Source organism: Chiloscyllium plagiosum, unplaced genomic scaffold (genome assembly GCF_037043375.1).
Source record: "Chiloscyllium plagiosum isolate Xiang-an unplaced genomic scaffold, Cpla_swu_hap1 HiC_scaffold_23, whole genome shotgun sequence".
Classification (NCBI taxonomy): domain Eukaryota; kingdom Metazoa; phylum Chordata; class Chondrichthyes; order Orectolobiformes; family Hemiscylliidae; genus Chiloscyllium; species Chiloscyllium plagiosum.
In genome coordinates, this window is record NW_028270161.1 from 41,253,859 (window position 1) to 41,281,456 (window position 27,598).

Consider the following 27,598-nt stretch of genomic DNA (forward strand, 5'->3'; position numbering starts at 1 on the left):
TGATTATACTGCAGTTAGGATCTCAAATGAGGTAGGTAACATTTTCCCCATTTCTACTGGGAGGTTTCACTGCTGGCACTAATGTGAAAGATCAACTTTGTGAGTCATAAATAGGACAACAAGAAAGCTAAAGGCAAATAGTTCAACATTAAGTGTATGGTTTTGGTTTCAGGTCCCATAATAGCACATTTAAATTTTGTATCATCTTTGGGGATTGCAATGATAACATTATATTAAGAGGCATGCAATAGTTAGTATACAATTACGATAATGAGTCTGAAATGTTTTTCATCAAAAGAAAATTCGTATAGCCTTTTGGAATCCCACTGATTATGGATAGTGCCTTTCGAAATTATGAACAAAGGGTAAAGATTGTGGAGAAACATTTCCAGCAAGAGATAACAGCAGCATTCTTTCCTACCCCAGAAAACTCTGAAGTTTAGGATTGGAAAACACATCAAATGTTTGTTGCTAACTTTTCACATGAATGTCCAATGATCTGAAAGTTTCTTTTGGGTAAAGAGTTAATTGTTTTAAAATGCTTTAGTGCTGAATGGAGAAACTTCCTTGGAAACGTCATGGTTGATTCTGAAATGGAGTCAGAAATGTGAAGGTAGCAGGGACTGTGTAGTGTTACGAATGAGAAAGTAGTGAATGTTAGAGTCAGGAGGCACTGTTTGGAACTCCTTGCCACAGACAGCTGTAGAGGCAGAATCCTTGTGTTTGTTTAGGACTGAGATAGATAGATTGATGCTCATTAGGTGAATCAAGGGTAATGGGGAAAGATCAAGAAAAAGGAATTGAGGAATGTTGGACCAGCCATGATCCTGTTGAAAGGCAGCACAGGATTAAGGGTCTAAATGGTCTACTCATGTTCGCATTTCTTACTGTCTGATAGGCGAAGGTGGTGAGAATGTAGGTGTCAGCAAGGAGAAGGTAGTGGATGGTAGAGTCAGGAAGCAAGGTATGTGACAGTTCTGTGCCAGTTGCAAGGCAACTGGTCTAATACGGTGGCAAATTTAGAAATGAACAGTTGTGTTTGTATTCCACTATGTATCCCATGCCTTAGCATGTGGCTTAACACTAGGACACAGTCCATACTTGGAAAATTATTGCAGATGTGAACTGAGGTATAACGCACATCAGCCAATGCATATTGTAGAATGGAAACCACTCTGTTGATTGGAAAAAAGTTAATAAAAAAGGGTAAAGAACTGAAATCTTTTGCTCTTTCAATTTGTTTGTAGATTTGGTGGACAGAAGTTTCATTTTGATTCAATGTGATATTGAAATACAGCAACACTTTTGTATGATTAGTTAAAATGCCCAGAGAGAAAATTGTTCTGCTTCCTGAACTGATTTAATGGAAAAGATCCTAATGCTTTGCCCCTAACTGATTTTGATGGATTGCTCTTCCTGCCTGTTCACTATCTCCTATTGTTTGTATATGACTTTGGTTACTCCTATGAAAGCAAAAGGATTCATTTTACATATTCCTCTCTAAGTTACTTTTTTTTTTGCCAACAGCGAGACCGTCCATCTCCTCCAATAAAAACGCCCCAGACAGATGAGGAAGAAGGAGAGAAAAGCTGTGGGCCCACGAGACTATGGGAAGCGTTCACTCCCTGCAATGGCTGCCGACCACTTGGCTTTCCAATTTTGACACAGGTTGATATTTTTACTTTCTGTATAATACTTGCCTGCAGGAAAACACATCCATCAAATATTCTAATTAAAGAACCTTTTTTTTGTTCAAACCCAACAGACCAAATTAGGATATTCTGAGTTCAAAACAGCATGCTGTAAAATTTATTCAGGCCTGACACTAAAGCAACAGGCAGCCTGAGAGTGGGTCAATATCATTTATGGAATTTTTTCCCCCCCCTTTTGAAGTGTCTGAAAGCAGTCTGAAATGTATTTGGAGGATGTTTTTTTTGTCAGAACTTGTTGCCTTGTCCTCACTGGGATGACAGGGGAGTTGGATGGGCTACCTCCATGGAAGTTGAAGTTAAAAATCTCACAACACCAAGTTATCGTCTAACAGGTTTATTTGGAAGCACAGGCTCTCGGAGTGCTGCTCCGTTGTGAGTTAGCTAGTGGGGTGGGATCATAGGACACAGAATTTATAGTGAAAGGTCAAAGTACCATAAAGCTGATGTGATATATTGGACTAATCTAGATTGCTGTTAAGTCTTTAATCATTTATAATGAGGATGCAGGCTTGGATTAATTAATACGTAAATCCCAGAACTTCTTTCAAGTCATAGTCCCGAGACACCTTAAGATTTTATCTGTATTAAAAAAAAGTGACATCTCCGCTCATACAATGCATTGCAGGTGTGAGGTTAGAGTCTGTCTGTATCCCAACATTGAGTCAGACATGGAGGTTGGAACAGGTTTGGGGGCAGTGCTGGCAGTGCCCTGCAGCTTGGCAGGGTGACGGAGCAGACGCTGCAGCGATGACAAGCTCCATGCCACGTCTTTGGCTAAATGGGAGTCCGATTCCTCCCTGCCCCTTGACAGTAATGGGAGGTTGTCTAGTGGGCTAAACTGTGCATCCACATTTTGGCTATCATACCCAACAGATACTCCACTGCTCCCCCCCCCCCCCAAAATATCCTTATCTGAATCTCAGTAGCAATATCTGCCTGCCATCTTGTCCGCTGGTGATCTGGCAAATGAGTCATGGCTTGCTTGTAGCCCATTCATATCCAGTGACTCAGCATGTGCTGATGCCAACTCCAAACCAGTCTCCAGAGTAGTGCAGTGCCAATGTCTGATCTGCCAGCTGAGTGTCACGTCAAGTCTTCGTCATTGCTTGGGCTCCTTCAGTTGTGTAGGCGCCAGTACTTAGAATGTCGTAAAGCAGGAACTCTGAAGCGAGTGTCATTCTGCGGGTATGAGCGAGGGTGAGAAGCAAAATACATCACTTGCAGTTTTCTCATCCTGCCAGATGTGAGGGTGAGCTGGGAGCCAAGAAGTGGGAAAACTCTGGAAAATGCCGTTAGATTCTCAGTGTTCTCCAGTACCAGATGTTGTAGGGACAGGTTGCATTGTGCTCCCTGCTGCTGAGAGTCTCTGGAGATACAGGCTTCCTTATCTCTCCTGCATTAGCTGTGCTCTACTCCTTTCCAGTGAATTCCACCTTGTCCTTCAATGGTGAAGGCAGAATATTAATGGTAATGGGTTTAGATGATGTGCCTGGCATAGTCTCCTGTACGAAGGTATGTGAAAGCTAGAGGTTGGTAGCAGTGATAGATGGGAAAGCGTGAAGTGGGATTTCAGTATCTTAGGCTGAGTCCTGAGAGTCAGGGACAGTTGTTGGATCAGTGATGGGAGTGTGGAACATTGATTTCTATGGATGGTAGGAGAAATTGAGTTAATTTGTATTCACTGATCTTGATCAGCCATATAAGGTGATTAGAATTCAGTAGCACTGCTTGCAGGTTATCTGGTCCAGGAGTTGTCTGTCCTGCTCCATTCTGAGGTGGTCCTTGTCATCTCCTGCTGCCAACCTACACTACTCATGCCTTGGACACTATAATCTCAGTATGGATAGCTCTCTGTGCCCAGGCAGTCACTTTTCAAGAGCTTCTTTTGCAGCAATCTTTTTGTGTCTCCAAAGGAGAACCTGCCTTTTAAGAACGAACATGCTGCCTACAATTCATGAACGGCAAACAAAGCTGCAGGCACCTTTTGGTATGTGTAGAGGTTGCCAGCAACATTGAGAAGGGAGACTAGTGCTGGAAATGAAGGTAGTGACACTGAAATCATGCCAATGAGGTGGGCAGACTAATACTGTGTCCTCCCAAGCTCAGCTGGAGATATGGGCACACGTCATGCCTCCTGCAGCCAGAAGTTGAACAAATTAATTTCTAGCTGGAGGTATTTCACTTTGGATGAATTTTCAATCTGCTGCAGTGAAGTTTTGAAAAGATTATTCTCATTCATTTGTGAACTATCAACATACTTCTTCCATTTGGGAATGGTTTTGAAGCTACAATTTCATTCTGCTTAAATGTTGCTGAACCTGACAGCGTGTGATCTAACTGTCTCACTGGATTTGCCTGGCTCTTAATGCCATAACTAGTCTTAATGACATATCTACACTTCCATTGCAGTACTAGCATCCAGTGCAAGCCCACCTATACTGCAACTGCAACTCAAAAGTCCTTGTTCCATCTCCTCACCAGTCACCTCTGATGACCCCACTTCACTGTTTATATCCTAGTCGCTAAATTCTTCTCCATATCCTTCTCCCTCTCCTCAGCTACCTTCTCCACATGGTCATCCTGCCCAGTATATTGATCTGTACCTCTGCTGATATCAGAATATTACACCAGTCTTAACAAGCCTGACATACATGGCTCCACCACATTCCTGATCTGCTCTGTGTTTTCTCTAGTCCAGTTTCTCTCCCATCTGTTACAAGAACTTAAAGCTATTGCTTCCTTAAACTCTATTTTCTTCCCAATCTTTACCATCCCTTATTCTCATGACATCTAGTTATCCTTTCCCCAAAATTGTATCTGTTACCTGTCCAAACTCTGTCCAAATATGTGATGTCCATTCCGCTCCTCTCCCCATTCTTCTGAGGTGCTTGGAACATGTTGCCGTTTGAAGTACAAACTGTTGTCTTGTTATTTCTAACCTGATGTGACATCTTCTAAAATCGTAGAAGTTCTCTCCTGCACTGACTGACCATAACTTGAAACGGTGCAGAAAAGATTTACAAGGTTGTTGCCAGGATTGGAGGATTTGAACTATCAGGAGAGGCTAAATAGTCAGGGGCTGTTTTCCCTGGAGTGTCAGAGGCTGAGTGGTGACCTCATAGAGGTTTATAAAATCATGAGGGACATGGATAGGATAAATAGACAAAGATTTTTCCATGGGTGGGGGAGTCCAGAACTAGAGGATATAGGTTTACGGTGAGAGAGGAAAGACCTAGAAGAGAACGAAGGGGCAGCTTTTTCATGCAGACGGTTGTGAATGGAGTGAGCTGCTAGCGGAAGTAGTGGAGGCTAGTACAATTGCATTATTTGAAAAGCATCTGGAGGGATATAAGAATAGGAAGGGTTTGGAGGGATATGGGCCGGGTGCTGGCAGGTGGGACTACATCTGGTCGGTAGGGACGGGTTGGACTGAAGGGTCTGTTTCCATGCTGTACATCTCTATGACTTTAAGCTCATAAAGCCATCTGAATGCACAAAAATGAACTTGTCCCTGTGTAGAAATATAAAGGAAAGGAATGGTGTTTCCTATTCTGTTTCTCCACATTAATTAGATTTTTTCAAAGCAATGTTGCTATGAGTATAAATTTTATAAATGTTTCCATTAATTATTAGTTGTTTTATAACGAGATAATTGACAGTAATTTGTTAGACAGTAAAGATATTTCGACCAGCATTACTGCTGAGCTACAGACGTCATGATATCCTTTTGTATTCTAATTCCTTGTGTTCGAAGTTAGAAACAGACTAGCAAGCCAAGAGCAGTGAGGAAGGAAGCACCATATATGGCTATGGAAGGATACTGGTTTGTAGTGATGGAGTATTATGGTAATGAATGCAAACTGTGAAGCTAAGCTACCTTTAGTACTGACGTAGGAATATTGTATCTATAAAATCAAAAAGACCCAGGACAATTTTATTTTTAACTCTGAATACAATAGAAGAATTTATGCACTAAAATTTAAGAAATAATCGGCTCAAATAATTCAATTTTTTTTTAATGATGAGCACATCTTCTGTGTCTTTGTAAATTTCTCCAAATTTACTTATAAATCAGCACTGCAGATTTATATTAGACAACAAAGTACACATTTTTACAGGGGCAAAGGACTGTCAAATGAGAACATGCAATGCACAGAATTTGAGGTGAATTAATTGGCGGCCCGATACCTGTTCCTTCACTCACTATGTATAATAACAGTTAGGGTGTTAAAGTACATTTAGCCTTCTCATCAAGTACTTGCCAAGTGAAAGATTCATTAGTAATGTCAAGAACATCACTCCCACACAGTCACACTGCAGTGAATACATAAGAGACTCTAATACGTATTCAGGAGATGAGTAATCAGCGGGATCTAATGATATCCTGCTGTACATTGATGTATAATGCACATATTAAAAAGAAACACAAAGGAAGTGTACATTAACAACTGTATTTTTAAAGCCATTTTTGGAGTTCTGCCTATCCGGAGGATGAAAGAAGAGGTTATTGACATTTTAAATGTCTGAGTTTCCTTCAGTTCTAATCATTCGGGGAAGACATACCCATCTTGTTTCCTCTCTGCATTTTCTTCCCAGCTTATGTCATCATATTTATTTGTTTATGAGGAGTTACTGTGAGCAATAGAAACACCTTGTTGCATTTTTTATTTAACTTACACGAGAACATTGCAGTAATGAAAATGTGTTCAGAATGTTTTATGTGCAGTTTCAAAATGCTTGCTGAAACAATTGACATAATCTTTGCCTTTAGCCTCAACACTGACATTTTGTTTAAGTTAACATCTTTGGTGTTTTTAGATAAGGAAAAGATAGCTGCCAGAGTAATTTGTATTTCCATTCTTCAGCACTAGTAATTAATTCATAAATAAAATATTTCAAACTCTATATATATCATAAATATTCATGACAAGGTATTTCAAATCTTTCCGGATATCCATCAAGAAAAATAATAGTTTTGTGGAAAATACTTATATATTTCATGAATTAATCAACCCCGATCATGTTTTTAGTTTAATTTGTTAGCAAACTCTATTCAGCAGCTCTTGTACAAAGAAAAAGTAGTTTAATAGAATTACTTGTCATTCTGTTCACATTGTAAAATCAGAGTAGCTTTTCATAACTTTAGTGCATCAGTGGCTATATGGGATGCCCGTTGTAAAGGCAGGAGTTTTAACCATTGCTTTCTGATAAGCATTTGAACATTGTCTGCTGTCATTACTTTATGCCTGCTCTTGTCCATGCTACTACTTAGCAACAGTAACAAAATAAAGAATGAAGAAAGTAAAATGCCTTCTGCTTTATTTACTTGGTGCCAAACACAGCTTTTCTGAGGAAAATGGTTTTAATTTAGCTTTCAGTCAGGGAATGAAAGTACATTACATGCTGTTCTATGTTAGTGCTAGAAATGCAGTGGTAGTGATAAACCAGATTATTTTTTAATCAACCCGTTCTTTGATGTTATATCACTCTCCTAGAGCAGGTAGAGTTTGAACCTGCCCTCCTGGTTCAGAAGTAGGGATACTACTACTGAGCTGGAAGAACCCACCTGCAGTCGTAAACCAGAAGACATTTCCTGATCAACCTGTCAGACAAGCTGCTATGCACCTCTGGAGCAAGCAAGATTTGAACCCAAGCCTCCTAGCTTACAAATAGGGACACCAGCACTGTGCCACGAAACCATTGAGAGCTCTTTTTTTTAATGAATAAATCACCACCAATTTAACCACTCAACTAATGATCAACAAGCATCGCCAACCGAGGACATTGCAACTCTGCAGGAGCCTTCTCCCATACTATTTCATCTTACTTATTTCATCTTATCGGCATGACCTTTGACTCCTTTCACTCTTGTGTACATAGCCACTTTAAATTGATCTGCTGTTCACCTCAACAGCTCAATCTTTGTAGCGGGTTCCAAATTCAGATCGTTCTCAGGGTAAAGAGGTTTCTCCAGAATCCCTTATTGGATTTATTAGGAACTGTCATATTTTATAACCTCGCAAATAAGATTCTCGAAAAGTGAAAACCTTTTTCGTTTTCCTACCAAGCCCCTCTTTTTTTTTTAAGTACCTCACCTAATTCACCTCTTGGCATTCTCTATCCCAGTCAAAAGAATCCCAGTCTGATTGTTAGAACTGAGGGCTGATAACTGTGTCAGTCATATTCACTTAATTTGCCCAACAAATGAAATTGTATTCTTTGCTCCCACAATTACATCCCCAATGTGATTGGATCAGTCTTTAATTTATGACTGTTTGTAGGTCAGATGAAGGACTATTTGGCAGTTTGTGTTTTTTTTCAGATGCTATTTTGGATTTAAGGATATCAATACGAACTGAGGCCTTTCAGATTGAGTAACAAATGTTTTATTCAGATTCCTGACATCAGTGCTCATTAGTGCTGGTCCAAAAAGCTTGCATTATGTGAACACATATAAAATAATTTTCACCTTCAGGATAGTGCAGGTAAAAGTATTCAGGAATACCGCAATAAGATGGTAAGATGTACAGTCAAGCTTGGAGAAGACTAGCAATCAGAAACCAAAGACATAGTCAAAGAGAAAATTTTTGAATTTGGCTGTCATCTATTTTGTGTGATTGCCCCACTGATGTTCAATTTTAACCACAATTAATTTTCATTTAACATCAGTTTGATACAACAATCAGCATGAGCAGTGACATAACTAATGACGACATCCAGTTACTTGCATCATCTCACGCCTAAAATTTGAAACCTATCTTGGAATGTTTCTAGCTATGACGAGTCAGTTATGAAAATATGATGAGATTGGAAACATGATATTCTTGATGTCAAGAGAAAGGCATCAAATTTTTCCACCCAAGTCTTTCATAGCAAGGTGAGAAACACAGTAGTGAGCAATGAGGTGCCTAGTTGCATGCATTAACATCTTACTATTACCTAACCTCACCTCATTTATATGCAGCTTGCTATTGTCCCTGGCAGTGGAGAGAAATTAGACAGCACAAAGTTCCTGACAGGAAAGTCTGAGCAGGTCCATGGTAGCTGCAACTCCCTGGTACCGTTTCTGGACCTCCATGTTAGCCAGCATTCCCCAGTGCCTCAGGACATGTTCCATGGGCACCAACTACCTCTGTCCATGGAAATTGGCATTGGTAAATCATTAACCTTATCGCATCGTTAGGGCACATTTGGGACTCACCTTTAATACAGTCAGCTCTTCAACACTGCACATTGGAACTGACCAACATTGCAATGCCAATTTACACACAGGTACAGGTGCTTGTCTCATGGGACATGGATGTATCTCCGAGCTGTTGGCTCATTTCCTTAGTGATCACTCACTTTGTATCTGCTTGAATGCTGTCAGCATCTCTGCCTTCCCATGCATTTTAGCACAGACAGGATCGCCACATTGTTTGTCATGTTTAGCAGCAAAGAACAGGTCTGACAGGCAAGATGGTGAGGTATCCTGAGTGAGTCAGTAGGAAGTGCAGAGGGACAAGTAGGGTGGGTAGTATGGGGAGAGGGAATGCTGTGAATGAGAGCTATTGAGGGAAGGTGCTGCATATAACATTGAGAGTGGTAGTTCATCAGTCTTGATTGGAGTCAGGTGCAATGGTTGAGTTTGAGTGAGTGTGTGGTACCAAAGAGAAGATGATGACACTTATCCTTTCAGAAGCCAGAAGATTATTAGGTATCTTGGACAGCTGCATGGTTCTCCAGAACATGTACACAACACTGACCTGGGTGGCTACTTCACATCAGGGTGGCAGCTTGGCTTTCTCTGCCCATGGTGAGAGGGCTAGAGGATCCCAGTACTGGGAGGATTTCACTGCTGCTGAGCACCATATAGCACAAGCACTGTGCCCTGGAGGCATGACTTCATGGGAGAGAGAAAAGTATGTGGTATAGCTCACAGAGATGAAACTCCTCAAAATTGAGTTTTGGTAAAATTCAGCCTGGGAAGTTCAAGATATAAGCGCTTGTTTAATATCACTGATGGAGATGGAAATATGTCTTCATTATGCATTAATCCAGGCTCTAAATTGATCTGACTTGCCTGCCATATATCTCACTTTAAAACCACCCTGTTCAGACCACAGACCCACCATGTTCAGTAACTTCTCACTGCCTGTTCTTCCTCTTAGTCTTCCTGGCTTTATTCTCTAACTCCTCCTTGGTCATTTCTCCTGCTGACATACTGTTCTGCTTCAGAAACCCCTGCCATATTAGTTTTAACCCTTCCCAGAGGCATTAACAAACTTCACCTGAGGATATTGGTGCCCCTTCAGTTTGTGGCTGCAGCTGTGGAGAACTTTAGTAAGACTGCATTTGGAATATTGCATACAGTTCTGGTCATCACACTACCAGAAGGATGTGGAGGCTAAGGAGAGGGTACGGAAATGGTTTATCATGATGTTGCCAGGTTTGGAGGGTATTAGCTACAAGGACAGATTGGACAAACTCAGTTTGCTTGAATATCAAAAGCTGAGGGGCAATCTGATAGAGGTTTACAAAATCATGAAAGGTGTGGATAGAGTAGATAGTCAGAGTCTTTTTCCCAGGGTGGAAATGTCAGTTACCAGGGGACTTGAGTTCAAGGTAAAAGTGGAAAATTTAAAGGAGCTGTGAAACGCAAGTTGTTTTTTCTTCATGCAGAGGGTGGTAGGTGCCTGCAATGCAACGCCAGAGGATGTAGTAGAAGCAGATACAATAGCAACTTTTAAGACACAGCTTGACAGCCACATGAATAGACAGGGAATAGATGCAGACTGTGAGGAGGCAAAAGGTTTTTAGTTTAGAAAGGCATAATATCTGTGTAGGCTTGCTGGGCTGAAGGGCATGTTCCTTTGCCGTGCTGTTCTTTGTTCTTTGATTATTTGTTATATATTCCATGGGATGAAGCTACTGGTTCATATCCGATGTCTTGAAAGTCAAAGGTAGTCACACCCAACCCCCTTTGCAGGAAGATAGCTTGGAATGGGGAAACAGGTTTAGGGTGAGATCCAAAGTACTTTCATATGTCTAAGAAATGAGAAAGAATGCAACTCCATTTCATGTTTCATCAGTGTCAGTGGTTACTTACCTTATTTTTTGTGTGTTCATTGTCCTCAAACATTGTGATTCCAACATTTCAGCCAAATAAATGGTAAATCACTTTCTTGATGAGCGTGTTTTACTCTTGTTTCATTGAGCACCTCTTTCATACTTTGATTATTTGTTCACATCCTAATTGTTAAATGTATATCCATGTACAACATATCTGCCATGAGTTTATCCAGTTATGGATGCGTTTTGGTGCTCATTACTGTTTGCCATTCCAATTTTCCCACTTCTGTATCTTCAGTTCTTACCATTTCCCTTCATGTTCTTGTCCAAATCAGAAAGTTGCCATTATGAGAAATACAGATGGAGATTATTTGAAGGATGATTAGAGGGGGGTTCTGGGATGTGATCTGTGATCAGTGCACTGCATTTTCAATCAGAGAAACAGACTAGGTAGACACTGATCATGGGTGTGGTTGTCAGCAATAAATAAGAAAGACATTTCATATATCTGTTGAAGAAATGTTGCAGAGCAGTAAAATCAACTAATCATGGAGAGTTCTGGAAGAGAAAAAGTTAATTTTTTTCCTTTGTTCACTCCTGTCATATTTCTAGTAGCATAAAAATCAATCTATATGTTGTATTAATAACCTTTATACCAAGCTTCATAAGCTGACCTGCATTGCCCCATAAATTATATGTGCCATAAATAATGAATAAGGGTGAGATTTGGTAAGTTCAGTGGTCCTTTATTATGTTCCTTACGCCCATGTTTTATTGTCAATGCTAAAACTTAATGATGGTCAGACTGTCAAACACTTAATTGAGTTAGCATTTCAGTTTGTTGTTTGGCAAGTGCAACTTTGGTGGATTTACATCCAGTAGGCAGCAACTTACTATTTATCATTTTAAATCCATAGTAAGTACCTGTCATCAAGCTACTTCATAAACATGTCAGAATTTAATAGAAATTGAGTTACCGAAGTATAAAGATTCTAAATGTCACTTGTCATTGTTGTACATAAACGTTCTAGTCAAGTCAATAATAACTAAGTTGAATAAAGCTGCAAGTATAAAAAATTTATTTCTAAAGCCGATTGAATCTTGTATCCCTTGAGGAATACCAACCAGATTTTCACAGGGTTTTAGTACTAAAATCCACAAATTGTTTGCAGGTTTTACACTTGAAGACAATTGCTTTGACCTGTGTAGAAAGTTTTGTGCTCTAAGTACAGCTGCAAGCATGAAAACTGCCTTGGACTGAATGTGCAGTAGAAACCATACACAGCAACAGAGTCATGTAGGACACTTTTGTGCTGAATTGAATAGGATGTATTAGCCGTGATGATGATGATCTTTGCAGACTCTGGATGCAATACTAACAGCTGGCAAGCATTAACTTTCAGAAATGCAGGACGTTTGATACAGTGCAAATGCATAAACAAATATATTAAAAGATGCTGAGGAATTGACTAGGTTTGCTATTGCGGGTGAAGGGCTCTGATTCACTTGCTGCCTGATGCCCACTATACAGGGATTCCTTGGTATCTGTGGACAATCTTTACAACACCATGGGCTTAATCTTGCCAGAAAATCAGCTCATAAGTATCATTTTTGGCAAGTTTCATGAAGGTTTATCTCCAAAAGGCCTAGCAAGTTTTCTCACTCTATCATTCCAAACACACCTCATTAACAATACTCAGTGCCCTGACTCATTGTATTCTTGCAGTCACCACAGACAAGAGCTCTTGCCATTGGCAGAATATCCTGGTGCTGGCACCATTTGTGAATCTCAGCTATGCATCCAGTCAATCATTGGCTGACTGACATTGCCCTTCATTGTGTGCATGATGGGCCAACAATCACAAACCTGCTTGGGACACATAGGTGGCACAGTGAATGCTTCAGTGCACACATAGTAGCACAACTGCATCTACCACCGTTTAAACATATGCCACACAGCAAATCTGTCCTTTGCACATTCCATCTGTGCCCGTACTCTGCTGTCCCAATATCCAGTGTCGTCTAGAATCATCATCATTCCAATTGCGTACAGGCAATCTTTCAAACACTTCAAACCATTCACTTTTAATTAGCAACAGCAAAAATGAACATAACCAAACAAACAGAAGCTGTATTTATCTCTTGGGAAAGAAACGGACTGCCTGCTTTTTCAGTACCAACAGATTTACCGTCAATGAATGAATATTACACCCAGTTCATATTGACAGGCAGCGAGAGTCAGTTAACTCCTGTCTGGTTTGTTGCACCACTCTATCGTGCGTTTCTCCTGTTCATTGTTCTCACCTTGCTGCTGGGAAGACTTGTATCACTCTTGCAGCTGCTCAGACTCTCTCACAGCCCCCCTTCACCTTCCGCAGTTGTCTACAACATGCTAATCTTTTGCAGCATACTCCTGTCCAGAATGTACTGCCACAACCCCTGGTACCGATCCAAGTATTGGACGCTCCTCTTCAGAAGATCTACCATCTGCTCCAGCATGGCTCAGGTGGAAGAATGGACTGTATTGTATCTACAGTCAGCCCCAGCATGCTCGGTTACAGAGTCATCAGCCAACATTGTAGAAGGTATCCCTGAGCCCAGTAGCCATCCTTGAAAGACAACTGGCCTGTGAAGCACTGCCAGAATATGAGAGCTCTTAAGGATATAGGCTGCATCATTGCTCTCAAGGTACAATATTATGGACCAGACCAGACCTCCCCAAAATATAGTAAGGAGACAGCCTAAACCCTGCCTTCCAAAGGCAACTGTAAGGTACTGTGTTCCAGATATGATTCAATTGGCCAAACTACCATACTTTAATCAAAACACACTTTATACTTACCACAATTAAAATACAAAAAAATTTGGCATAACTTTAACTCTATTGAAATACTTGAAGTGATGTCTTATTTAACCGACTGTTCCAATATAGGCAACATCCCACAAACACACCTTTGGCAAGGCAATTTAGCAAAACAGTTAAGGTTTTCATGTGCTGCATCTCTCCAGGCCACCAGAATGAAATACTGAAGGGAACAGTCTGCCTCTTTTCATTTCCAGGAGGGAGCCTGTAAGACTGTAGCAGCAGAGAACTCAAACTGTTAGCTCAGCAGCAGCAGAAACTTCTCACTGACTGAAAGCAAAATCAAAAACCTTCCTGGGTTTGTGTGAGCCCTGAACCCGCCCACTCCTGATTCTTTTATCTAAAAAAAAGAGACCCAGAGATACCCAGTATTCACATCACTCACTAATGTGGCAGTTCAGCATAGTCTTCCACATAGTGGGAAATGAAGCACTCCAACAGGGAGGGCCATGGAATACCTCTCCATGGAAATTTAACTTTGAGCCTTATTCCAAAGAATGCAACATACCTGTCTTGTTGCAAAGAGAGAGTTAGAGATTGGAACTACTGCATGAGCAGAAGACTTATGCACCAAGCCCCACAGTACTTACATTCAAGGCAAGAGGGAACTATTCTGTGTCCCAGCTTTTGAAATCTTGGATTATATTTGCGCTTTGAGCCCCTCCCCAGGTACCATTGCCTGTAACATTGTAACATTGTAACATTGCCTGTGATTACTTCTGCCTCACAAAGAAGACTATGATGAATCTGCAATGACCAGTGATATGGTCAGGATTGCTTTGAACCAGTATTTGCAGCGTACACAGTGGGGCACTGTTTGCATTTCCCAAGCATGGTGCTATGATTGCATGGCTTCAGCCTGTGTTGTGTGAATGCCTCATAGGTGCAATTGCCCCTTGAGACACCTCCCATGACTCTCAAGTGTTGAGACAGTAAAGTAGCACTTAGTACTCTCTCTCTTGGTATGGTCTCAGCCATTTCCATTTCGTAGTTAGTAAAATATGGCAGGAAACACAGGTCACAGTTGACACACACAGTCACAGATAATGATTGTTAGTCAAGCCCCTTCCCCACACACTCCACCTCCTGATTTCTTCCTGGCACTCCTGGGCCAGCTCCACATATTCCCATTCACTACCAATAATTTTCTCTGTAGTTTTGACCTTCACTCCTGAGTCACAGTCCTATAGTTTGGTCTTGTCCACTGTCATATTTTGCACTTCCCTGTCAAGACCATGGTGATGGTGATGACCATTGAATCTAACTCTTTGCCCATCCTTGTCCCTTTATTGAGTTCATCAACTCCCCTATCATAGCAGTATCCCTTGATTACCCCCTTTACTTTGATTCTGCTGCCCCCCCAGCACTGACCAGGACCTACACCATCTGACTGATGTTGAAAGACAGCCTATGATCAGACCCTGTGCCTGATCTGTGTGTAACTTCCTAACTGACTAACTGGGCTTCTTCTGACTGCGTTCTCGGGATCTGCCAAATTGACAATGGCGCACACCCAGGAATGTGCTGAAAAGGACTCCTGACTCGTGCCTGCCTCGAGTGGCCAGCTGACAGTCCCCTGCACTGCAATCTGATGCTGCAATTGACATTTTGTTCTGAGACCATCTGACTGATGGCAGCCTCTCACCCCCCTCAACTGAGGACTACACTCCCTTTGACTTAGGGATGTGGTCATTTCCTTAACATAAGTGCAGTGTGTTTGCTGTGTACATGGCTAACCCATGGGGCAAGGTAGGCTATGCTGTACAGCACCAAATTCATATATCAATGAGGCGAGATTAACTAATAGTGAGAATTAGCGCATGGCAAACAGATCTCTCGCTAGTGGGAGCTTGATTTGCAGTTCAACACTTGGTTGACACGGAGTTGCTCCTTTCTGGTTATCTCAACTGATTTTCCCAATTTCCTCACCAAGGCCCACCACCTTCAGGGGCTAGGAAGCTTCCACTGTATGTCTCTTCAGCGAATTAATTAATGAATGTGCACAAAGATGCTCAGACGTCAAACCTGGAGGTATGAATCAGAAAATTTAATTCAATGCAAAATCGCGTACAGAAAGTGATATTAAAGAAAGTTAGGAACTAAGGGAGAGATGAAACAGAAAACTTCCTTATAAAATGTTGATTTTTAATATTGTTTACAATTAATATCAGAAGAAATGTGATTTTATATTTGTAAAATTAAAATTTCATCATTGGAGTGTTTGCAGTAATTGAGATTATTTAAGATAGTAAAAATTAACAAACCATCTCAGTATGTGCTGGAGAGACTCAGCAGGCCTGGCAGCATTTATGGAGAGGGAAAGTTAATGTTTTGAGTCTTTTATGACTTTTTTTCTGAACTCCATGGAGATGCTACAAGACCTGCTGAATTTTTCCAGCTTTTTCTTCATTTGTTTAGGATCTCCAGCACCTGCTATATTTCGCTTTTATTAAAAATTCATATGGAGATGAAGGCATAAATCATAACTTTTTCTGGCATGTTTACATGAAAATAAATGGGTCAATAGAGCAACTTCGCACCTGTTGTAAATGTCAATGCAGGGTCTTGAAGCAAGGCGCTAGTTTAAGCAAGACCGTTTGATTTTTTTATTGTCAGCTACTGAGATACAGTGAGAAGTATGATATTGTGTGCTATCCAGACAAATCATACCTTACATATGTACATCAGGGTAATACAACAGAATGCAGAATAAAGTGTTACAGCCACGGAGGAAAATGAACTGTAATATGAGAGGTCCATTCACAAGTGTCATAACAGGGAAGAAGCTGCTCTTCAATCTGTTGGTACGTGCTTTTAAACTTTTGTATTTGCTGCCTGATGAAAGACAATGGAAGAGAATATGACTGATTAAAGCAGCAGGGGATTTCAGACAGAAACTTCTGATTGCCATGCTTAACTGTAAATGAGCAGGTACCTGAAGTGATTTACTCCGTAATAACAGTGAATGCTGTTAACTTTATCATTAACCCAAATTGTGTATTTAGGATAATGTGTCATTGAGTTTAGAAAAGGTGCTGAAAGAAAGTAAGCAGTTAAAACACTCCCCATATCAATTCTGGGGCCTTACTCCCTTCTTCCTCTCCAGCTCTGAACAGGTAGGTTCTGTCTAGCATGTTCAATATTTAGCAATATGCCACCTTTATTTGTACTGATTGATATCTCTTTCTAATATTTAAATAAGGACATTTTCTTGAGATCAAATCAAAAGCAATTTGAGTTTCTTGAGCAGCAGTCCATCTTCAATTGTGCTAAATTACATTTGTGATCATTAAAGACTTGGCCAGCAATTAAACTGTAATCAAATTCTGATATGCACTGAATAAATTATGTGAGAACTGTTAATGCTGAAACATTCTGATCTGGAGCCAGATTGGATACTAAGACCAGAGACATCCTTCTTCATTAGGTACTTGTCTAAATAATGACAGGTTTTGGGCAATAAGGTATTGAAATAAAATATAAACACCGACACCAGGATTATTTCTTTGCTTCATTTTCATGTTTAAAGGAACAACAGCTATTGTGTTCAGCAATCAATAACCAAATCATTTCAAAATGCTACAACAGAATCCTGAATTAAAAATCCAAAAAGTGCTGGATATATTCAGCAAGCTGAGCTGTATCTGTGGAGGGAGAAGCAAATTTAACATTTCAGGTCAGTGTCTGTTCAACAGAAAAGTAACTCTCATGATGAAGGAGATTCCGAGGACCCCTTCGCCCACCTCCAACATACTGCATCCACTTGGACACCCCCACTGGCCTATTACCTGCCCTCGATCTCTTCATTTCCAACTGCCGCCGGGACATTAACCACCTCAACCTGTCTACCTCCCCTCCCCCACTCCAACCTCTCACCCTCACAACGCGCAGCCCTCCAATCCCTCTGCTCCAATCCCAACCTCACCATCAAACCAGCAGATAAAGGGGGCGCAGTGGTAGTCTGGCGCACTGACCTCTACACCGCTGAAGCCAAACGTCAACTCGAGGACACCTCTTCCTACTACCCCCTCGACCATGACCCCACCCCCCATCACCAAACCATCATCTCCCAGACCATACAGAACCTCATCACCTCAGGAGATCTCCCACCCACAGCTTCCAACCTCATAGTCCGGGAACCCCGCACTGCCTGGTTCTACCTCCTTCCCAAGATCCACAAGCCTGACCACCCTGGCCGACCCATTGTCTCAGCATGCTCCTGCCCCACTGAACTCATCTCTACCTACCTCGACACTGTCCTATCCCTCCTAGTCCAGGAACTCCCCACATACATTCGAGACACCACCCACGCCCTCCACCTCCTCCAAGACTTCCGTTTCCCCGGCCCCCAATGCCTCATCTTCACCATGGATATCCAATCCCTCTACACCTCCATCCGCCATGACTAGGGCCTCCAAGCCCTCCGTTTTTTCCTCTCCAGACGTCCCCAACAGTACCCTTCCACCGACACTCTCATTCGTTTGGCCGAACTGGTCCTCACCCTTAACAATTTCTCCTTTGAATCCTCCCACTTCCTCCAGATCAAAGGGGTAGCCATGGGCACACGTATGGGCCCCAGCTATGCTTGTCTCTTTGTTGGCTACGTAGAGCAGTTGATCTTCCGTAATTACACCAACACCACTCCCCACCTCTTCCTCCGCTACATTGATGACTGCATTGGCGCCACCTCGTGCTCCCGCGAGGAGGTTGAGCAATTCATCAACTTCACCAACACATTCCACCCTGACCTTAAATTTACCTGGACCATCTCTGACACCTCCCTCCCCTTCCTGGACTTCTCCATCTCCATTAATGACGACTGACTTGACACTGACATTTTTTACAAACCCACCGACTCCCACAGCTACCTGGATTACACCTCTTCCCACCCTACCTCTTGCAAAAATGCCATCCCGTATTCCCAATTCCTCCGCCTCCGCCTGATTTGCTCCCACGAGGACCAGTTCCACTACAGAACTCACCAGATGGCCTCCTTCTTTAGAGACTGCAATTTCCCTTCCCGGGTTAAAGATGCCCTCCAACGCATCTCGTCTACATCCCGCAACTCCGCCCTCAGACCCCACCCTTCCAACCGTAACAAGGACAGAACACCCCTGGTGCTCACCTTCCACCCTACCAACCTTCGCATAAACCAAATCATCCGCCGACATTTCCGCCACCTCCAAACAGACCCCATCACCAGGGATATATTTCCCTCCCCACCCCTCTCCGCCTTCCGCAAAGACCGTTCCCTCCGTGACTACCTGGTCAGGTCCACGCCCCCCTACAACCCACCCTCCCATTCTGGCACTTTCCCCTGCCACCGCAGGAACTGTAAAACCTGCGCCCACACCTCCTCCCTCATCTCTATCCAAGGCCCTAAAGGAGCCTTCCACATCCATCAAAGTTTTACTTGCACATCCACTAATATCATTTATTGTATCCGTTGCTCCCGATGCGGTCTCCTCTACATTGGGGAGACTGGGCGCCTCCTAGCAGAGTGCTTTAGGGAACATCTCCGGGACACCCGCACCAATCAACCACACCGCACCGTGGCCCAACATTTCAACTCCCCCTTCCACTCTGCCAAGGACATGGAGGTCCTGGGCCTCCTTCACCGCCGCTCCCTCACCACCAGACGCCTGGAGGAAGAACGCCTCATCTTCTGCCTCGGAACACCAGGGCATCAATGTGGACTTCAACAGTTTCCTCATTTCCCCTTCCCCCACCTCACCCTAGTTCTAAACTTCCAGCTCAGCACTGTCCCCATGACTTGTCCGGACTTGTCCTACCTGCCTATCTCCTTTTCCACCTATCCATTCCACCCTCTCCTCCCTGACCCCCACCCCCACCCTCCTCTAGCTTATCTCTCCACGCTTCAGGCTCATTGCCTTTATTCCTGATGAAGGGCCTTTGCCCGAAACGTCGATTTCGAAGCTCCTTGGATGCTGCCTGAACTGCTGTGCTCTTCCAGCACCACTAATCCAGAATCTGGTTTCCAGCATCTGCAGTCATTGTTTTTACCACCATGGATGAAGGAGAGTCAACCTGAAGCATTAATAGTTGCTCCAGATCTGCTGAGAATTTGCAGCAGTTTCTGTTTTGATTTTGATAATGCTTCTCACATACTTTAATTACAAACGCCAGTGATAAGACCAAAATTCAGATCACTAAACATGTGCACAGCCAAAGTTGAGCAAAGTTGAGTTCATTTCTATAAAGTCCGCTCTTCATATTTTACTATAATACAAAACTGTGATCACACACATAATCATTGTATCATTGTCATCGCAGAGTACCAGTCAGAGATTTTGAAATTGGTTATTTCTTTAATTCATTTGTAGTTGTAAATGAAAGAGTGTAGCGTGAGGGATAGGGGATGGAGGATGTAGGGTGAGGGAGTAGGTGACGGAGGGTATAGGGTGGGGGTGGGGGAGGGTGGAGGGTATTGGGGGTTGTGATGGGTATCGGAGTTGGGGGTGACTGGGTATTGGAGGTGGGGGTGACTGAGTATCAGGACAGAAGTGTGAGTGGGTGTTGGAGGTGGGGGTGAGTGGATATTGGAGGGGTGAGCCATATCTGGTCAAAGCTAGGTAATTGGGTTGGGGTGATGGTTAGGTAGCCAGTTGCTCAAAGGGTTGTGGGGATAGTTGGATTGATTGGTCAAGTAAATGAGCCGTCAGAGGGAGGGGTACTGGTTATCTGGGGTCAGTTGTGTAGTTGTTAAGGAGTTACGTGGTTTATGGCCAGACCTTCTTATTGGAAGTGTGTCATTGCTGAGGAGGAGCTTAGTGGTGTGCATCAGGACCAATGACAGCTGACTCCACCAGAACTGCCTGGAAGGTTTCATCTTCTGAGGAGGCAATTGCCTGGAACCCTCTGAAGAAGGCTGTAACTCCAAAGTCTTGGGAGGGTTCTGTCTTTTTTAGCTTAACGGTTAACCTGGGAAACTCCCCCATTAATACCGGCTCACCTCCCTGCCCTCCACCAACAGGTTCGATTCCAGCCTCGGGCGACTGTCTGCGTGGAGTTTGCACATTCTCCCTGTTCTGCGTGGGTTTTCTCCGAGTGCTCTGGTTCCCTCCCAAAGTCCAAAGATGTGCAGGTCAGGTGAATTGGTCATGCTAAATTGCACATAGTGTTAAGTGCTTTTGTCAGAGGGAACTGGGTCTGGGTGGGTTACTCTTCGGAGGGTCAGTGTAGACTGGTTGTGCCAAAGGGCCTGTTTCCACACTGTAGGGGAATCTAATCTAATCTAATCTAATCTAATCTAATCTAATCTAATCTAATCAACCAACCGCCCCCCCCCATATCCACTCACCACCCCCCAACAATATCCACTCACCACCCCCACCAATATCCATTCACCCCAAATAGCCACTCACTCCCCCAACCAATACCCTCTAACCCCCCAACAAATATCCACTCCCCCCAAAAACCAATCATCCCCCACCAATACCCTCTAACGCTCTACCAATAGCCACTCGCCCTCCCACCAAAACCCCCTCACTCCCCTTCTAAAACCCACTCACTCCCCCTCTAAAACCCACTCACCGGCCCTCCCTAATACCCACTCAGCCTTCCCTTACAATAGTCACTCCCCCCACACACCCACTCAACTCCCCACCTTGCAATTGAAAAATGTGTTGCTGGAAAAACACAGCAGGCCAAGCAGCATCCGAGGAGAATCGACGTTTCGGGCATAAGCCCTTCTTCAGGAATGAGGCTGGTGTGCCAAGAGGGCTGAGATAAAAGGTAGGGGGGAGCAAATGTGGGGGAGGGGCGTTAGGAATACGATAGGTGGAAGGTGGTGAGGGTGATAGGCCGGAGAGGGGGTAGGCGGAGAGGTCGGGAAGAAGATTGCAGGTTAAGAGGGCGGTGCTGAATCCAGGGGTTGGGGCTGAGATAAGGTGGGGGGGAGGGGAAATGAGGAAGCTGGAGAAATCTACATTCATCCCGTGTGAGGCACTCTTCCTCCAGGCGTTGTGTGGTTAGGGTCTGGTGATGGAGGAGGCCAAGGACCTGCATGTCCTTGACGGAGTGGGAGGGGGAGTTAAAGTATTCAGCCACGGGGCGGTTGGGTTGGTTGATGCGGGTGTCCCAGAGGTGTTCCCTGAAATGTTCCACAAGTGGGTGGCCTGTCTCCCCAGTGTAGAGGAGACCACATCGGGTGCAGCGGATACAGTAAATGATGTGTGTGGAGGTGCAGGTGAATTTGCGACGGATATGGAAGGATCCCTTGGGGCCTTGGAGGGAGGTGAGGGGGGAGGTGTGGGTGCAAGATTTGCATTTCTTGTGGTTGCAGGGGAAGGTGCTGTGAGTTTATCTCAGCCCGCTTGGCACATCAGCCTCATTCCTGAAGAAGGGTTTATGTACGAAATGTTGATTCTCCTGCTCCTCGGATGCTGCCTGGCCTGCTGTGTTTTTCCAGCACCACATTTTTCAACTCTGGTCTCCAGCATCTGCAGTCCTCACTTTCCCCACCTTGCAATGCCCATTCTAACACCCAGACAAAGACTGACTCCTAACTTGCTGCTGAATCCCCCAATTTCTGCCCTTGACCTGATTCCCCCCTCCCCCATTCCCTCCAAACAGATACATTCCATGCCCATTTACAGCAATACCCACCTGAACCCAATTGGACCTGACTGCTTTGATCTGACCCGCCATCCCATGATCTGCACTTCCCCTGCTTGACCGACCAACCGACTGACACCACCCTCCCACCCTGAAAGCTCCAAAATACCTCACTCTGCCTCACCAACCCAAAACAGTCTTGACTTAGCCTATGCCCTCACCCATTACATTGCCAACCTATCCACTACCACTTTACCAATGTACCCATCTGTCAGCCAACATATCGCACCCACACTAGGAATGATTAATTATTTGAATGTTCAAATAATTAAGAAATCCTAGTAGTGCTTGAGTTTGTTAAATAAATATCACATTGATCAGACTTGAAAGTCTATTTGTAAAAGCCTCTGAGATGGAGGAGCCATTTTTTAATATGGTATTGTTGGACCAACTTTTGGTGGTAATCCGACATTCTTGACCAATCTGTTTAACGTTTCCTGGGTAACTGTTCAGGGAAGTGCTGTAGACTTGCCCAAGGTTCTAACTCTAGCTCAGAACTGGAGACATTTATGGAGGCTACCAGGAAGCAAGGGAATTGCCTCTTGGGAGTCGAAATTTCTCAGGAAATTTCCACACAGTTTGCCAGTCAGGACTTATACAGGACCCTGATCTTATCTTTGACCATCTGGAGACCAAAACCTTTATCCTATTATAGAGTCATAGAGATATGTAGCACGGAAACAGATCATTCAGTCCAACTTGTCCGTGTTGACCAGATATCTTAAATTAATTTCCCACTTGCCAGCACTTGGCCCATATCCCTCTAAACCCCTCCTATTCAGGTGATCATCCAGATGTCTTTTAAATGTTGTAATTGTACCAGCCTCCATCACTTCTTGCGGCAGCTCATTCCATACACATATCACCCTCTGCGTGTAAAAATTGCCCCTTAAGTCCCTTTTAAATCTTTCCCCTCTCACCTTAAATCTGATTTATATTTATCACATGCCTTTCAAATATCTGACCTCAGAATTATGCAGTAACAGGAGGTGTGTAGATAAGCTTTGGAGCGAGACGAGGTGTCAGGAGATCACACAAAATGAGGTGATTATTGCTGATATTGGCCAAGATTCTAAAAGAACTGCCTGCTTTTTTGATAGTCTCACCATCTGAAGCGCTGAAAGAGGCAAATGTGATCCAAGTTAAACGTCAACATGATAAAATTGTCCTTGGAATGAAATAGCAGGCAATAAGCAGAGGCACATTAATGGAATACAACTCTTTTGCTTTATGCTTAAAGGCCCAGATGCTTACTGGGGTTCCATCGATCACTCCACACATTTTCACAAAGTTGCATTCTTATGGAATTGGAAAACCCATGTCAAGCTGTCTGGTAGGGGAATAAATTAGAGCATTGCTCCTCCCAAATAAAGCATTACTAATTTATCAGTGGATACCGTCAACATGTTTCTGACTGCAATAGGCTTGCAGTTCCTGTATTTGAGGCTATTTGTAGACCTTCATGAAATAGATTGTACATGGAGCAGTTGCCCTCTTGTTAATCTTGAGCCACAGGGGCCGTACTGTTGAGTCATTGCCAAGCAGCTTCGCTTCAGTTTATAGCTGTGATGGGTCTTGACATTATGCAACTACTGTCAATTGACATTTTTGCCAACTCTTTACTCTGCTTCTGCTTTTCATCCTCTGCTAAGTCATATGTCGTGGGAGAACTGACAGCAGTGTTCATTGTACCATACTGTAGATTTCTGCCATTGCTCATTTATCAGTACAGTAAAAACTACAGAGGTTTAGCCTGGGAGAAATTGTTATCTGATCCATTCCTTCTGTTCCTGTGCGTAATGCCTATAGGGAGACGAAAGCTCAGGTGACAGAAGGTCATGTGGCATTACATGAGAGATATTTGGTAAAAGGGAAATTAAAGTATGCGTAATGAATCAAAGGCAAAATACCATGCATTCTGGACATCTGAAACAAATGGAGAATGCTGAAGCAACTCCGATTTGGAAGAAAAGTCATGCTAGACTTAAAATGTTAACTTTGGTTCTCTCACCACAGATGCTGTCAGAACTGCTGAGTTTCTCAAGCATCCTCTGTTTGATGCAAAACAAATCCCCTTAGTCAATTCAAAAAGTATTATTTCAACCAATTGTTTGCACATCTGTCCAAAGTAACGATTGGGGATATCTTGGAGCTCCTCCTGCTCTGTTTTAAGGTTTCCACCACATGACAGTTGAGAGGGCAGCAGTCAAGGGTGGACATGGCTCCTGTAAGGACCCAGAAATATGTCCTCAACTCCATGTCAAGGTCATTTCTTTTACTTCCTTGTCCTTCCAATGTCTTACCTGTGAGAATAAGTACAAATATTGCTTCTCTTTACTGCGAGCTTAATAGTGGTGTCACCTTAAGTGGGTATGTATGTTATAGTAAAATTAAAGTTCCAAACATAATTTCTTTAAATATGTAAACAGGTGGGAAGGCAAGTGGTAGGAGTGGCTTTGCAGATAGAAGATAATGTAGGAAAATGTGAGATTATGCACTTTGGAAGGACAAATAGCAGAGATGAATATTATTCAACTGGAGAAAGACTGCAGAAAGCTCCAGAGCAGAGGGATTTGGGAGTCCTTGTCTATGAATCACAAGCTAGCATCCAAGTTCAGCAGGTAAAAGGGAAGGCGAATGGAATGTTGGCATTCATTTTAAAGAGGATGGAGTATAAAAGTGGGGAGGTTTTGCTAAAATTATATAAGACACTGGTCACACCACAGTTGGAATACTGTTAACAGTTTTGGGCTCCTTATCTAAGGAAAGATATGCTGGCATTGGAGATACTCCAGAGAAGATTCACTGGGGTGATGTGAGGTATGGAGGGACAGTCTCATGAAAGGATGCTGAGTGAATTGGATTGTACTTGGACTGTAGAAGAAGAATGAGAAGTGAACTTATTGAGACATTCAAGATTTTTAGATGACTTGACAGATTAAATGCATAAAGATTGTCTCCCCTAGTTGGAGTGTCCAGGACCATATGGCATAATCTCAAAATAACGAGATGCAATTTTAAGACAAAGGTGAGGAGGAATTTCTTCTGATGGTTGTGAATTTGTGGGATTCTTTACCACAGAGGGCTGTTGAGATTGGGTCATTAAGTATACCCAAGGCTGAGATTGACTTGTAAACCAGTAAAGGAATCAGAGTTATGATTTCCACAGAGCCATGTGGAAAAGGCAGGAAAGTGCAGGTTGAGGATAATCAAATCAACCATGATCTCATTCAATGGCAGCGCAGACTCTATGGGTTGAATGGCCTACTTTACCTCCTGTGCCCTTACGGTCTTTCAAATGTAACATTCTTTGTCTTGTGTAAAAGACAGAAAACAGCAGGTTTCCATTGCAGATTTAACAATCTTTACTGATTACTTGTTGTCCAACATGAACCCCATGAACAATGTGCAATTCTCAATCACCGTTGTCATGTAATATCAAGTGTCCTGCTTTGCAACACTGACTGCAAAGTACACTGAAGTCCTTTAGAATGGCTAGAGGTCATAAAAGACTGTCTCTTATTGCAAATCTTAGTCTTTCTTAAATTGTCATTAGCAAAGAAGTATGTAGCATTTGCTGACTTAAATTTAAAAAATTATTATGCATCAAAGAAACGCCAATGGAAATTGTTATTAATGTTATTCTGCAAAGCAGAAGGATTTGATTGAATTATAACATTTACAATGTAATTGCTTTCTACTATCATCACATCTGCAACAATAATAAATGGATTATGAAAATACATCATAGTAGTGGACTACTGGATTTGTGACTGATTCTCCTAATTATGGGGTCTACATAGATATCAGATAAACTCAGTAATGAATTATCATCAACATATTCATTTTCTTTGTAACAAAAATGTGCATCAGTGAAATAACCAAAGTTAATGTGCATAAGTAACGACATTCTAATTGTTTAAATTAAACTTAATGTCATGCACTATTTATTTCTGACAGCCATTTGGTCCCTTGCTAGAATCTAGTGTTCAATAGTTTTAACAAGAAAATCTGCAACTGACTTGACTCAGAAGCTGTTATTACTCATAAAAGGAAAAAGAATGAAATGTCATAGATTTGAAGTGATGCACAAATGAAGCAAGGGAAATGTGAGAGAAAGTGTTCTCACGCAGCAGGTAGTTATGGTATGGAATGCACTGTCTGGGTTAGAGGCAGGTTCAGCTGAGGCAGCCAAGAGGGCATTAGATAGTTGATTGAATATAAATGCTGTGCAGGGGGGAAGGCAAGATATTGGTGCTGTATAATATTACTGGTGCAGGCCCAATGGGCTGAATGGCCTCCTCTGTGCCATAACAGTTCAGTGATTCTGAGATTTGCCGCTCTTTGAATCAAACAATCTAGTAAGAGCAGGGGAAATCCAACAATAAAACAAAGTTTCAAATTTTGCATTTTTAATTTAAAGTTATTTCTTGAAACAGGAAAACATAAGAACTAGGAGCAAGAGTCATTAATTAAGCCTCTAGATCCTGTATCTCCAACCGATACTATCATGGATAATCTCATCTCGGCCTCAACTCCATCATCACACCTGATACCCTTAACCTTTCATTCCATTACTGAGTAAACATGTGTCCATCTCCTCCTTTAAATTCATTCAGTGTCCTGGCATCTACTGTCTTCTGGGAGAGTGAATTCCACAGTTTCATGATTCTATGAGAGAAGTAACTCCTCCTCAACTCTGTTATAGATCTGCCATCCCCCTATCCTAAAGCTACGACCTCACAGTCTCGACTGCCCTACATGAGAAAACTTCCTCTCTACAACTACGTTTTCAATCCTCTTTAGCATCAAATATACTACAATTGTATCTCCTCTCATTCTTTGAAACTCTAGCAAGTAGAGGACTAAACTGCTCAATCTGTCCTTGTAAGATAAACGTTTTAGTTCTGGAATAATCTGAGAACCTCCTCTGAACTACATCCAATGCAATGACACGATTCTTCAAGTAAGGGACCAAACCTACATTCATTATTCCATTGGTAGACTCATCAATGCCTTACACATTTGCAATAACACTTCCCTACTTATGTTCCATCCCTTCAGCACACCTGCTAAAACTCCATTTACCCTCCTTATTACCTGTACGTGAACACTAACTTTCTCTAATTCCTGCATGAGGGCACTCAGATCCCTCTGCACTGAAGTATTTTGAAGTTTCTATCCATTTAGATAGTAAGTTGGCTTTTTTGTTCTTCTGACCAAAATGGATAATCTCACACATTAAAATCAATCTGCCAAATTTTGGCCCATTTACCTAATCTATCCCTATCCAATTGTAAACCTCTTATTTCTTCATTGCAACTTACTTTCTCAA

The 27,598-nt window shown here is 42.5% G+C and overlaps 1 protein-coding gene across 16 annotated transcripts in view; it reads left to right on the forward strand.

Annotated features, from left to right (window-relative positions):
• The window catches only part of anks1b (ankyrin repeat and sterile alpha motif domain containing 1B), an 818,433-nt gene that overhangs the window by 506,460 nt on the left and 284,375 nt on the right, over positions 1-27,598 (forward strand). For all 16 annotated transcript variants that reach the window (XR_015761150.1, XR_015761151.1, XM_043713626.2 and 13 more), the window contains one exon: positions 1,528-1,668. Coding sequence is in view for 14 of the 16 variants with exons in the window: in XM_043713626.2 (XP_043569561.1) it covers positions 1,528-1,668 (141 nt within the window). In the remaining 2 variants the exon portion in view is untranslated. The remainder of the gene's footprint in view (positions 1-1,527; positions 1,669-27,598) is intronic.